The sequence below is a fragment of the Cetorhinus maximus genome, chromosome 12, assembly GCF_964194155.1.
Source record: "Cetorhinus maximus chromosome 12, sCetMax3.hap1.1, whole genome shotgun sequence".
NCBI classification, from domain to species: domain Eukaryota; kingdom Metazoa; phylum Chordata; class Chondrichthyes; order Lamniformes; family Cetorhinidae; genus Cetorhinus; species Cetorhinus maximus.
In genome coordinates, this window is record NC_135890.1 from 69,698,063 (window position 1) to 69,711,688 (window position 13,626).

Below are 13,626 nucleotides of genomic sequence, written 5' to 3' on the forward strand. Positions count from 1 at the left end.
AAACATGTGAATGCCTTTGGATAGTGTCACCAAGAAGCAGCATGTAGGTGAGAAATAGGAGGAGGCCAAGAATAGATCTTTGAGGGAAGCCATTGCAAGTGATTCTCTGGATATGATTAGATGGATAAGAATATAACCAGGCGAGTACAGTCCCATCCAGCTGGACAACAGTGGAGAGGGTTTGGAGGAGTATGGTGTGGTCAACCATGTCAAAGACTGCACTCAGGTACAGAAGGAAAAGGACGGAAAGTTTACCCTTGTCACAGTCACATAGGATGTAATTTGTGACTTTGATAAGTGCTTTTCAGTAAGCATAAAACATTTGCTTAAGCACTGCAGAGTGAGCCTAACTCTGCAACTGATAGATAATGTATCTGGCCTCTCAACACTTCACAAGATAGTGTAGTGGGGTCTATACTGTACTGTACAAGTAAACGGTGATGTACCTGCCCTCAGAGTATAACTACTTTGTATTTAATCTCACCTGAGAGTGCTCGATGCTGACAAGTGTGAAAAATTTTGCAAGCTTCACAGCTGCCATTCCTCAATGGAATGGGCTGGAAAGTTAAAAATAATGTATTTGTTTACGTAGCCTGGACAATATCTAAATACATATCTCCAAAATTGGGAAACTGTTCAAAGTGAGACCTGTGTAGATACGTGTAAATCTGAGGATGCAGGTAGCTGTCTCTTCCCAACTTCTCTAAATAGGTTTTGTCTGGGACTATACCTGGTCTTTATTTCTTCACAATATAAGCAGGGTAGGACTTGACTGGGGACACATTTTATAATGTGGGGAGGGTAGGACTGCCCACTGTTGTATTTTAATACTAGAAATCATATACCCTCACAGTGAGGTTTTCTCTATACCTACAAATACTTATCCATTCTCACATTGTAGTGCAGCATATAACACAAACAGAGATCAGGAGTTTCCTCTCAGCTTCTCTCGATTAGCTGCCCTAACTTTGGCAGAAGATCACCAGCAATCCCATTTACACATCACAAGTAGGGTTTCAGCCAACCTGCTGCCGCAGTTAGGGCAGCCAATTGGGAGAATCCTTGGTCTGAGTATCTCCTGTGTCATACACAGGATGGAAGTAAAGCTTGAATTTGTGATCCTGATATAATTTGCCTGTATCCAAACGAGGGATTATCCATTAAAATAAAAGCAAAATATTGTGGAACTGGAGATCTGAGATAAAAACATAAAGTGCTGGAAGAACTCAGCTGGTCTGACAGCATCTGTGGGAGAGAAACAGAGTCAACATTTCGAGTCCAATAATAATAGGGATTATTCATTATTAGTATAAATGGATAACATTATCATGTTTCGAGAGCAGCAGTCTGACATCCTCTTGTTTTCTGTAGCCATTTACAACTGTGCTTCAGAGACAATCACAGAGCCACAGAATCTCACAGCACAGGAGGCCATTCCAATTTAGAGTTTCCCATTTAGTCCCACTACCCTGCTCTTTGTCTATAGCCTTGCACTTTTTTTCTTTCCAGATACACATCCAATTGTCTTTTGAATCTGCTTACATCTCCCTTTCAGGCAGTGCATTCCGGGTCATAACAAATATCACAAATGTTTGCATTAGTTGCTGAAGAAAGCTGCTGTCTGTGCCTCTGCTCCAATCTTCGTAGGTGCACTCCGCATCAGGACATTCACCTTCGACTAATCACAGTTGGAATCTTCTGAATCTATTTGTATCAGCTCCACTGAAAAAGGAAGGAAGGAAAGGTCAAAGTTGAACATTGTGCATGAATGGGAACTCAAATACAACACAAAATTCCAAGTGGATACACACAGCGAAGTGGGGAGATGGCAAGGGTGACAGGGAGCCCGACAATGAAGAGCAACCCAAAGCAAGGACATGGCAGCCCTGCCAATTTTTAACAGCTGGGCCTTATTTAAGTAAATATGTAGTATGAATTTAGTGGTAGGAAGCTGAGGCTGGGAAGCCATGGGGATGGTCCCCAGCAGTCGGGCAGGGGGGTGGGGGACGGGTGTTGGGGGAGCTGGACAAGACTCAGGACACAATAGCAATCGGGATGGAGGAGGTCTTGGCATACACTGGCTGAGAATGCTGCAGGTTGAGGTTTTATTACACGACTCCAATATTTTAACCTGCCCATCAGTTGTGTTAAAATCGAGGCCCAGTATCTGGTATCTGCCAAAACTGGTAATATCTTTCAGATTTCATCATGTCATGTCAAAAATTTGCAGCTGATTTATAATTCGCATGAAGTAATGTCACGGAAAATAAATGATCATATTAAATACTACATAACAACTTTGCATTTCAAAATGGAAATGATGTGTAAAACACTTTACAGTTATCAATGTGAGGGGACAATGTGTAAATTAAAGTCTTATTGCATATAAGGAGGTCTTGTGGTGCAATGAATCATGTCCCTGCCTCTGAGTCAGAAGCTCCTAGTTCAAGTCCCACCCCAGGATTTGAAGGCCAAGGAAGTTTCACTATGTGGCCAAATAGGTTGAGTATCAATTTATAAATTCTTCCGACATATACTAATGGCAAGTGGTAAGAGTGGGAGAGATTTTTGGTCAGCCATGTGATAAAAAGAAAATAGGAGCCTCTACCATAACTATCCATAGCTCCAGACTACAACATGCATGTAAAGCAACCAGGGGCTGGTTGGCTCAGTTGGCTAGATGGCTGGTGTGGATCAGGTTGGTGCCAATGGCACAGGGCTTTTCCAGGTGGGGTGGATTCCTTGCCCTACCTGTGGTGCTGTGGATCAGATCTGTCTTTGTTCAGAGAACTAGAGAGGGAGATGATGGCTGTGTATAAAGGACAGGAAGGAGTAAACCATTCAGTACACTACTTGAGACCCCAGTGTTTAGGGTTTAGAATTATCTCCCTCCCTGATTGCCTTTGCTCCAAGGCAGAGTCATTTTTTGCCTCTTTAAAAAATTTAACATAATTTTTACCCCCAGATTTGCTTCTTTTTAATTTGAAAGGCAGCCTTTGAAGAGCTGCTTGTCTCCTGATATTCTCCCTTCATCACATTCTCTGAGCAAGGATTGCACAGACAACTTATTCAGAGGAAATCCATGAAGTGGTCGGTGGTCTCGTAACATCTAATGAAAGCAGCTCCTCATCACTCAGCCAGCTCTTGCTGAGTGGTTCCATCAGTTCTTTTAGCTGAGATCACTGAATGAACCTTCACTGTGGGAGTGCCTGCAAGGGTAAAATAGGGCCCCTAAGCCATCTGCCAAGCCACAGCCAACACTGACATTGCATTTCCACCCAACCATCCACAAGGAAGAATCACTCTCACCATGAGGGAATGCCAATGACAATGATGATGATGAACCTTTAAAACTCACTTGCTTTTCAGCTGGTGTGCTCAATGTTAATACTGAGTGGAAAAGAATTGCTCTTTCCCCAGCATTAGAATTTTACATTGAAAGAAAGAAGTGGAATTTATCTAGCCCATTTCACATCCTCCAACTTCCCAAAACACTTCACAAACGAGGTACTGGCATTGTTGCTTTGCAGACAAACATATCAATTTGCAGCTAACAGGGTCCCACAAGCAACAAGTCAGCTGAACGATTAGGGGATCTGTGATTGGTCTTGTTGGTTGAGGAACGAATTTTGGCCAGCACACAGAGAGAATTCCCTGCTCTTCATCACATAATGACATGGGGACTCCTTACTTCCACCTGACAGGCCGATGAACGCTCGATTTAACATCCAATCTGAAAAATTATATTCTCGGACTGCAGCACACCCTCAGGCACTGCATAGGTAATGCACTCAACTACTGGAAAGGGGCTTGAACACACAAACTTCTAACTTGGAGTGCTACCAGCTGACACAAGCTGGCACACTCAGTAGTTCATCGTGGCTATTTTGATTTTTTTCCCCCTGTAGAGCCAGTCTGTATCTTGTTCTTATGTTTTTGCTTTCAGATAGCACTGACCATTATTCTGCTATTAGTACATTCTACTATTTTGCTTTCAGACAACGTTGACCTTTATTCTGCTATTCACACCTACTCTGGACCAATCCTTTGTTTCTTTAATACTATATTTACCACTCCCTTTGTCTTTGGTTAAGTGGCATCTTTGACATTTAATCTCCCCTACCCTCTAACCTATCCTTGCATTCTTCTGTCCGCTTTTGCAACAGCATAAAACCCATCACATTCCTACCTCTCTTCAGTTCTGAAGGAGAATCACATTGTACGTGAAATGTTAAGTCTCGTTTCTCTCTCCACAGATGCTGCCAGACCTGCTGAGTTTTCCTGGCATTTTCTGTTCTTACTTCAGATCTCCAGCATCCGCAGTATTTTGTTTTGCTTTGCTCATCATGTCAGCTTGGCTCAGTGGACGAACTCTTGCTTGGGTCAGCAGGTTATGGGTTCAAAATGCATTCCAGAAGTTCAGCACATAATTTAGGTCAGCACGTTGTCAGAGGTACCAATTTCTGGATGAGACATTAAGCTGTCTGGTATCTGTTCGTTCAGTGGATGTAAGTGGATTCCACGACACGATTCTATCATGAGCAAGGAGTTCTCCAGGACCCTGGCCAACAGCTATCTCTCAACCAACACCAACCAAAGCAACACAACTGATTACTAATTTCACTTGCTATTTGTGGAATCGTGCCATGCAAAAATCGGCTCTCACTCAAATAACAACAATGCTTACTCATCAAACCTAATTCACTGGCTGTGTGGTGTTTCGAAACATCCTGATGACATGAAGAGCTATAAATGTAAGCTCTTAATTACGTGAAAAATGTAAAACAAATTCACCCGAAGGTAAATAAGATTGGAGGAAAGAAATGTGGAATGACTTTATTGACAGTGTTAAAGTGTTTCTGAAAAAATAAAGAATGTCAGCTTACCTACCGTATCTAGGACAAAGGGCGACTTTTGCTTTTCATCATCCTCGGCATACGAAGTGACACTTTCTATGCGGGGGGTTGGGCTGTGGACCCCATAGTTGGAAGAAGTGCTGGAAGTTCCCTCTACACTCTTACCTGTCTCCTCTTTCACACACTGTTTTATAGGGGGTTGTGTTTCTGTATCTGCATCCCGTTTCCTTTTGTCACCGCTTTTTTGAGCAGTGTGCTCCATATCCTGAAGAAATGGGTGGTTATTTAGGCATGTTATGGACAGAGCATTCATGCGAATCAACAACTTTCCCAGACCCCGTATTACAGCCAGGCTCTGCCTCGCACATTCCCCATTTATCATGTCACACCCTAAGTCAAATGCAACTTAAAATTTACAAATTGTTTGCCGTGGTGACGGTTTCAAAACCCTGGGAACACAAGTTGAAAATGAGAAGTTGGGAATAAGTAGGGAAGTTCCAGAGGAATGATGGCAAAGAGCAGGGCAGGAAGAAAGGGGGAGAAGAGGGGATCTACGAGGAAGCGAGAAGAGAGGTTGGGGTAGAAAGGCAGAGGAGAAAGGGGGAAAGGCAGAGGGGGGTTAAAGGGACAGAGAGGGAGGATGGGGAAGGTAATTAATTCCTATAGGGTTACTTTGGTGCCTTTGTTGGGATAGGGAAGAGGAGTGGATGATGGATAAGGCCAGGAAAAGAAATAGTGGGAGGACAGAAAAGTCTCTTAGCACAGACTCCATCTTGGTCTGTTCTAAGATGGTAATTAGAGTTCTTTTTTGGTAATTAGGGTCCTCTGTACCTCAAAGGACCCTTTTGTTTTTAATCTTTCATGGGATGTGGGCGTCACTGGCTAGGCCAGCATTTATTGCCCATACCTAGTTGCCCTTGAGAAGGTGGTGGTGAGCTGCCTTCTTGAACCAGTGCAGTCCATGTGGTGTAGGTACACCCACAATGCTGTTAGGGAGGGGGTTCCAGGATTTTGACCCAGCGACAGTGAAGGAATGGCGATATATTTCCAAGTCACAATGGTGAGTGGCTTGGAGGGGAACTTCCAGGTGGTGGTGCTCCCATGGATCCGCTGCCCGTTTCCTTGTGGGAGGTAGTGGTCACGGGTTTGGAAGCTGCTGTTGAAGGAGCCTTGTGAGTTGCTGCAGTGTATCTTGTAGATGGTACACACTGTTTTACATATTAAAAACAGCCTATCCCTAAAGCAGGCAAAATATAAGGCCACCCAACAGTTCAACCTAGTAAAAGTGACACGGACCTAGCATTGGTGTTAATAAGGCGGTAAAGCTGCTAACATCATTTTGAGTCCTCTTACGCCAATTTCAGCAAGTTTTAATCATCCCCATGATAACCGTATTGCCAGGGCAAGAATGCAATTGCTGCAAACAATACATCAGCAGTACCTTATTCATTATAACTAAACTGTGCTACAAATCATGTTGCAAGAATGGAATGGGAGGAGGAAGATTGCTCCCCTGGTGACCTTGTGCTCATTGACCTACATCGGTTTCAAGTCTGGCAAAACCTCATTTTTAAAATTTAAAATTCTCATCCTTGTTTTCAAATCCCTCCACAGACTTGCTTTCCACATCTATATATTCTCCTCTCGTCCTACAACCCATGGGATCCCTGCGTTTCTCTAATTCTGAGTGTTGCACGTCCCGATTTTAATTGCTCCACCACTGGCAGTTACGCCTTCAGCTGCCTCGATGCTAAGCTCTAGAATTCCTTCCTTAAACTTCTCACCTCTCTAACTCTCTCTCCTTCTTTAAGAGGCTCTTTAGAAGCTACCTCTTTGACCAAGCTTTATGTCACCTGCCTTGCGATCTCTTTATGTGGCTCGGTCAGACCCTAATAACACTCCTGTGAAGCAACTTGGAACATTTTTACTATATAAATGCAAGCTGTAATTGTCGTTGAGATCAGCACATTTATGGATGAATTGCTGGGAGCACAAGATTGTGGGCCAGAATTTCAGTTTTCAGACAGCCAGCCATGGAGAACCAGCATTTTCTTCCATCAGCAACAGGGAAGCATTTCCAGGTCAAAGTGCATTGGAGGAGGAGATAGGGTTAGGGTTGTGTAAGGAAAGGGAAGCTGAAAAAATATTTTGTTTTTCTTCACTGGGTGTCCTCTTCAGTAAGGATTGGGATTGGGTGACTGAAGTAGGGAGCTTTATCAGTCTGACCACACTTTGAATTTGGTCAATTTGGAGAATCCTGACATTGACACTGCCCCATCAGTATTGTTTTATTCTTTCATGGATATGGACATCACTGGCATTTGTTGCCCATCCTTAATTGCCCTTGAACTGAACATCTTACTCAATCATTTCAGAGAGGGCAGTTAAGAGTCAACCACATTACTGTGGGTCTGGAGGCCAGGCCAGGTAAGGATAGTAGATTTCCTTCCCTAAAGGGCATTAGTGAACAAGATGGGTGATTATGACAAATGATGATAATTTCGTGGTCATCATTATTATTCACTGAATTTAAATTCCACCAGCTGCCATAGTGGGATTTGAACCCATGTCCCCACAGCATCAGCCTGGGGCTCTGGATTTCTAGTCTAGTGACATTACCAGTATGCCACCATCTTCCCTGCTTGCTGCTGATAGACGTAAAGTTAGAGGCAATTACCAATTTTCCTACTCTTAATTCCATTCTATGAGATCATATTGCAAAATAACAAAATACTTTAAGTCCTTATAGTCTATAATAATGATATATCTTCACCTCTTTCCCATACAATACAGGAGTATCGAATCCAGGCAATCTCGACTTTCCATCTGGAACTGCTTCTGGTCTCACTGTAAAGGAATCATTTAAACAGATGGATCAATGATATAAACAACCAGGCCGAATACGTCATTGAACTGATTAATATCCATTTAATTACATCATTCATTCAAAACATTCTTGGAGTGGGCCACGTTACCAAACTAAAGCACAAAGTGGAACCATGCAAACATAGGCAACACAAAGATCCTTACCTAACAGTTATACATTCTGAAAGTATACACAGATCGATACTCTTCTCAATTTATCACGAAGAGATTTTTTCACCAACAGATACCATAATCTCGAGGGTCTGTGCTGTCATTGGAACTGATAACCAAATACGATGGAGGATAGGAGAGTGGTTACACAGTGACCCTGCTCACCCCTGTACAAGGTGGGTGTCTGGCTCATTTACTGTGATGGACAGGGGGGTGAAAACTGGAGGGGGGCAGTCTGGGTCAGTTACTGGGATGGACAGGGGGGCAGTCTGGGTCAGTTACTGGGATGGACAGGGGTGCAGTCTGGGTCAGTTACTGGGATGGACGGGGGGGCAGTCTGGGTCAGTTACTGGGATGGACAGGGGGACAGTCTGGGTCAGTTACTGGGATGGACAGGGGGGCAGTCTGGGTCAGTTACTGGGATGGACAGGGGGACAGTCTGGGTCAGTTACTGGGATGGACAGGGGTGCAGTCTGGGTCAGTTACTGGGATGGACAGGGGGAGCAGTCTGGGTCAGTTACTGGGATGGACAGGGGTGCAGTCTGGGTCAGTTACTGGGATGGACAGGGGGAGCAGTCTGGGTCAGTTACTGGGATGGACAGGGGGAGGAGTCTGGGTCAGTTACTGGGATGGACAGGGGGAGCAGTCTGGGTCAGTTACTGGGATGGACAGGGGGAGGAGTCTGGGTCAGTTACTGGGATGGACAGGGGGAGCAGTCTGGGTCAGTTACTGGGATGGACAGGGGGGCAGTCTGGGTCAGTTACTGGGAGCTGCACAGATTGTGGGTCCAGTAAATGCTCCTCAAAGGGGCACAAGGCTCAGTCATGACTGGCTGTTGGTTGATGCTAAGGACATATGGACTAAGGGACCCTTTTACTGACTGTTCCTGTTAATGACATGGATGTGGAGACTCAAAGCCACAGTCTCACACTGTTTTGGACCAGTGACCTCAGCAAACACTGAGTTCAAGGCAATTATTGCTTTTAATGAATTTCCATTGAAAGGGAACAGGAGGCACGCGGGAAGTTCTGGATATTACTCACACTTTGTGATGATCAGGCTGCCCAGCATTTTCTCTGGATAAACCCAACACTCCTGAAAATCTATCACCGCGTTCTGCATTTGTACATTCAGGGGCTTCTCTTCCCGGAGGCTGCTGAGTGCTGATTTAATTGTTCCTTGCAGCTCCAAGACCTCCTGCTCTGTGGCATAGCGAAGCAACTGGGACACCAGGCTTTTGCTCACAGACATTCTTTTTAGCACATTCTCTGTTTTTGTCAAACCTTCCTGCAGCTTCTGGATTCTGGCTGAGTGAAGTTCCTTCAGCTCATTCAGTAGCCTGCCTTCCTCCTCTTTCACCTTTTCAATGGCAGCAGTAACTCTTGCTCTGATCAGTTCCTCCACATTATACTTGCCACTGTTCAGTTTGTCTACAAGCATCTCCAGGTCCCCCTGCGTTTTGCTGAACTTTGCTTCATTCTCTTGTACTGCACCCACCATCTCTCGCAGCTCATTCTTCTGTGTGGCGATCTGCTTCCTGATGCCACAGCAGTTATGGTCCTTATGTTCCAGCACCAAACACAGGACACACAACCACACCGAGCAGGTGGTGCAGTAGAGACTAAATGGAAAGTAGAATTAAAAAGCCGTTCAGACAATTGCATCCAAACAGAAGATATATTCAGTGTTTATCTGCTAGCACCATCCCTGGCTTTAGTGTCCTCTTCATCACACATGTTCCCTCAATGACTGTCTGCTACACCCTCTGCCAGGCACATTCCCTCAGCTGCGGGTAGAATAGCCCTGAACCATCCATATTCTCAAAAGAACTGATAGACCTGACTTTGTCTAATGATAATTCTGCAAGCAAAGTTACAGACAGACATTCACAGGAATTCACGTTCCCCGAGGGTCAGATTGACCCCCTAACACCCACTGTCAGGAAGATATAATAATTCTCATAATGTTATTGGAAGTTATTGTAAAATAGAGTAATAGTTTCTACATGTGTGTGTGTCTGTGTGTGTGAGACTTAATTGAATTAGAGGCAGCTAGTCTGGGTGCTTTGATATAAGAAGAGAATTTAGGTTTGAAATGTTAATTAGGTAAACATGGAGAAGTTTAGAAACATAGGGGTAAAGGGAACTTTGCATTTTTAAATAAACCAGACTGGATTGTTTTCAAAAGAAGGAGTGAAATGTGTCACCTAGCCAAGTGAAGTTTAGAAAAAGTGTTTATTTTTCCCAAAGATTACTGGTAAAACTTAGTTCTGTGAGAGATTTTTATTATCAGAAAGATAAAATCCGAAGATATAATGAAACAATGGGAATTTGCATTCAATGGGGAAAATATGTATAAAGGAGCGATGGCTGTGTGTAAGGGTAGGCAGTCTAAGATTCAACAAGTGCGAAAAACCTTCAGCATCTATGCCTCGAACTACTGTCTTCAGGGACTGAAGTCAAGAGAACTCACTTTGAATTCGACTGTTCAGGGTATCATTTACTTTGCCTGGGTCTTTTAAAATCTATGGGCAAAATTTCTACCTCAGCGGGTGGGCTTGCGCCCAACTCGCTCGAGCATAAAATGACACACGTTGACTTCAGGCAAGCGTCCAAAGTCAACGTGCAGTCACGCGATATTTCAGTCGGCAAGTACACGCCAGAGTCAGCAGCGTGCCCACCGACAATTAAAAGGCCTATTAAGTCCATTAAAAAGGTACTTAAAAGAAATTCTTCGCTGCCCATCCAACCTTACGGTTGGCAGACAGGCAAAAAGATCAAGCAGCCTTTCCACTTTTCAGGAAACCTCAGGCACAGGCAGGATGAGATTTCCAACAGCAACTAAAAATGAAATTAAAAATTTTACATTTCATTTTTAACATGTCCCTGCTTAAGTGACAGAGTTGCATAAGGAAACATGTTTTGTTACATTTTTGAAATCTTTATTTTATATTTGGAAAAATGTTCATCTCTCTGTGCCTCAGGGAGATTTGCAAGTGCACACTCGCGCGCATGCGTGAAGTTCGCGCTCGCACTCCCCCTGCGCCCGCACAGGCAGTGCTGAGCACTGGCACTCATGTTTCATGCTGGGTAGGCCTTAACTGCGGTCTGGCCCCGATCGTGGGCAGCGGTCGGCTTCCCGACTGCCTCCACCCACACCGGCCGAGTCCGCCTGAAAAGGCTAAATTCTGCCCTATGTGTCTTACTGTTGCCTTAATGAAAGTGTAACTGGGAGTTAAATTAATTAGGGGATTTAGAAGTTATTAAACTAGTAATTTGTAGATATATGTATGTGCTTACAAACTTTTATTAATAAATGTTTAACTTAGTTTTATAAAAACCACAAGACTCAGTGGTCTTATTATTGAATTCAAAGCCCACATCTTGAAACATACAAATTGAAAATTAGTTGTGACAGTTATTTCAAGTTTCCTTCTGGGATTTGAGCAGCTCAGCATTTACCATCCGCTGTGTCATAACACCCACACTCTCCGAGTGAGGTCAGACTGACCCCTTAACGCCCACACTGTCCGAGTGAGGGTCAAACTAAACCCCTAACACTCACATTCTCCCAGTGAGGGTCAGACTGAGCCCCAATCATCCATTCACTGAGTGTAGGTCAGAGTGACTGCCTGACACCCACATCCTCCAACTGAGGGTTAGACTGACTCCCTATCACCCACACTGTCCGAGTGAGGGTCAGACTGAGCCCCTATCACCCACATTCTCTGAATGAGGGTCAGACTGACCCCCTATAACCCACATTCTCCGAGTGAGGGTCATACTGACCCCCTATAACCCACATTCTCCGAGTGAGGATCAGACTGACCCCCTATCACCCACATTCCCTGTTGATGGGTCCATTTGGTGATTATCAGATTGGCTATTTTAGACTTTTCCTCTAACTCCATTGTGTGGGACACAGCTGCTTTCTATTCAACACCTCTCCAGTGTTCTTGTAGCCCTTTCTCTCATGGTTGATGAGGTAATAGTTCAATGAGACATAAGTGGGGGGAAGATAATAAAACCTTTAAAGGAAACAGTGAGGCCATCCTTCGGGAGGCAACATTACCTGAGTTGCTGATCGTCGTGAGTACTGCAAAAAAGATGCTTTTGTCTTCTAAGGATCTTCAAGAATTCATCAGAATCCAACTTCTTCAATGTCCCCAAGGTCTGAACATGCTTCTTATGATCTGTCATTAGCACCTGATGTATATTGAGGCACTTTGTACACAGGAGCTTATCACACTCCAGGCACATGAACTCAGGCGCAACACTGTCCTCACAGGAGACACAGCGCAGCTCATTGCTTGTTAGGATTTGCTGCTGCTTTTTCACTTTGCTTTGTAAGTTTGCCACAAGTATGTTGTCCTGTAAGGAAACAGGATCTCCATTGGTCATCATCTCACACAGGGGACATTTGACACATTTCTCGTGACATTCTTTCTGTAGGCAATCTTCACAAAAGGTGTGAAGGCATCGGAGCAGCTTGGGTTTAGTGACTGGCTGGTTGCAAATCAAACATTGAAAATATTCCTCGACTCTCACTTCTGATCCAGTTGCCATGACCTGAAACAAAAAGTAACCGCTTAAGAGAAACTTATGTATAGAGATTACTCAGTGGTCTGTGACTGGCTGGTCCACATGCTAAGACTGATATCTAGTTATAGGACAACGTGTTATTAGCTGGCTTAGGGGTTTCCAGGTAAGTCAGATTCCTATTGTCTCAGATCTCCACATCCCCGATCCAGTAGTTTTCACACTGTCACTGTTTCACGATTACACAATCTCAGTCACTAAAAGCCCCAATATTAACAGGGTGGATTTGGTTCTGATGCTTGTTTGATTTTCTGTTCTAAATTGAATTTAAAATCAGCTGGGGTGTACAATACCTGACCTGAACCTGCCCTATTTCCACTATAATGGCTGTTTTTTAAAAAATTCTTCATGGGATGTGGGCATCATTAGCTAGGCCAGCATTTATTGCCCTTGAGAAGAAGACTGTGGTGAGCTGCCTTCTTGAACTGCTGCAGTCCGTGTGGTGTAGGTACACCCATGGTGCTGTTAGGGAGGGAGTTCCAGGATTTTGACCCAGTGACAGTGAAGGAACAGCGATATATTTCCAGGTCAGGGTGGTGTGTGGCTTGGAGGAGAACTTGCAGGTGGGTGGTGTTCCCATGTGTCTGCTGCCCTTGTCCTTCTAGATAGGTTAAACCCGGGGCTCCAACTGTCCCTGACTGTTTCACCCCCCCTGCAGTTTCAGCCTTCCACAATCAGTCTCCTTCTGTCTCAGCCTCTTTCTGTGTCAGCCCATACCTGTTTCAGCCTCTTTTTGTTTAATCCCCTAAGTGAGCTGAATTTTATTCTGACAGCAGGAGTCCCAAGAGCATGCTGGAAAGCCAGGTGTGACCCTGCCATGGTGGGTCCCCTAGTCACATTGTAAATCAGGGAACTAATTAGTTACCATTTGAGCTACAGTTGCCAACCCTCCAGGTCTGGCTTGAAGACTCCAGGAATTGAAGATCAATCTCCAGGACACTGCTGTGTGCAACCCTGGAGGAAAATCAGTGGGGCATTAAAAGAGATTTTTTTTTGTCATTTTCTTTGAAGATTTCTCATTACTGGACATAAAAAATATTTTAAATGGGGAAAAGGCGTTGTATGGCCAACAGTCAAGCATCAGCCAAATGGATAATGAGTCTTTTTGGCTTCCAATTGGCATTGGAAGACAGTGC

The 13,626-nt window shown here is 44.2% G+C and overlaps 1 protein-coding gene across 1 annotated transcript; it reads right to left on the reverse strand.

Moving 5' to 3' along the window:
• Positions 1 to 1,563: 1,563 nt before the first annotated feature.
• LOC144687985 (protein PML-like) lies at positions 1,564 to 13,309 on the reverse strand. The gene is made up of 6 exons (XM_078554645.1): positions 13,208 to 13,309; positions 11,964 to 12,460; positions 8,936 to 9,513; positions 7,630 to 7,703; positions 4,887 to 5,121; positions 1,564 to 1,722 (listed from the first exon to the last, which is right to left on the reverse strand). Exons 1-6 carry the CDS (start codon positions 13,307 to 13,309, stop codon positions 1,679 to 1,681), a joined length of 1,530 nt encoding a protein of 509 aa, XP_078410771.1. The 3' UTR covers positions 1,564 to 1,678.
• Between the last annotated feature and the right edge of the window lie 317 nt (positions 13,310 to 13,626).

Coding starts and splice junctions, on each gene's coding strand:
- LOC144687985 (XM_078554645.1), bottom strand. CDS start 13,309: ATGGCAGGGTCACACCTGGCTTTCCAGCATGCTCTTGGGACTCCTGCT. Junction 12,461..13,207: donor ACAAAAAGAGGCTGAAACAG/GTATGGGCTGAC, acceptor TTTTTGTTTCAG/GTCATGGCAACTGGATCAGA. Junction 5,122..7,629: donor CTGTATTGTATGGGAAAGAG/GTGAAGATATAT, acceptor CCATTTCTTCAG/GATATGGAGCACACTGCTCA.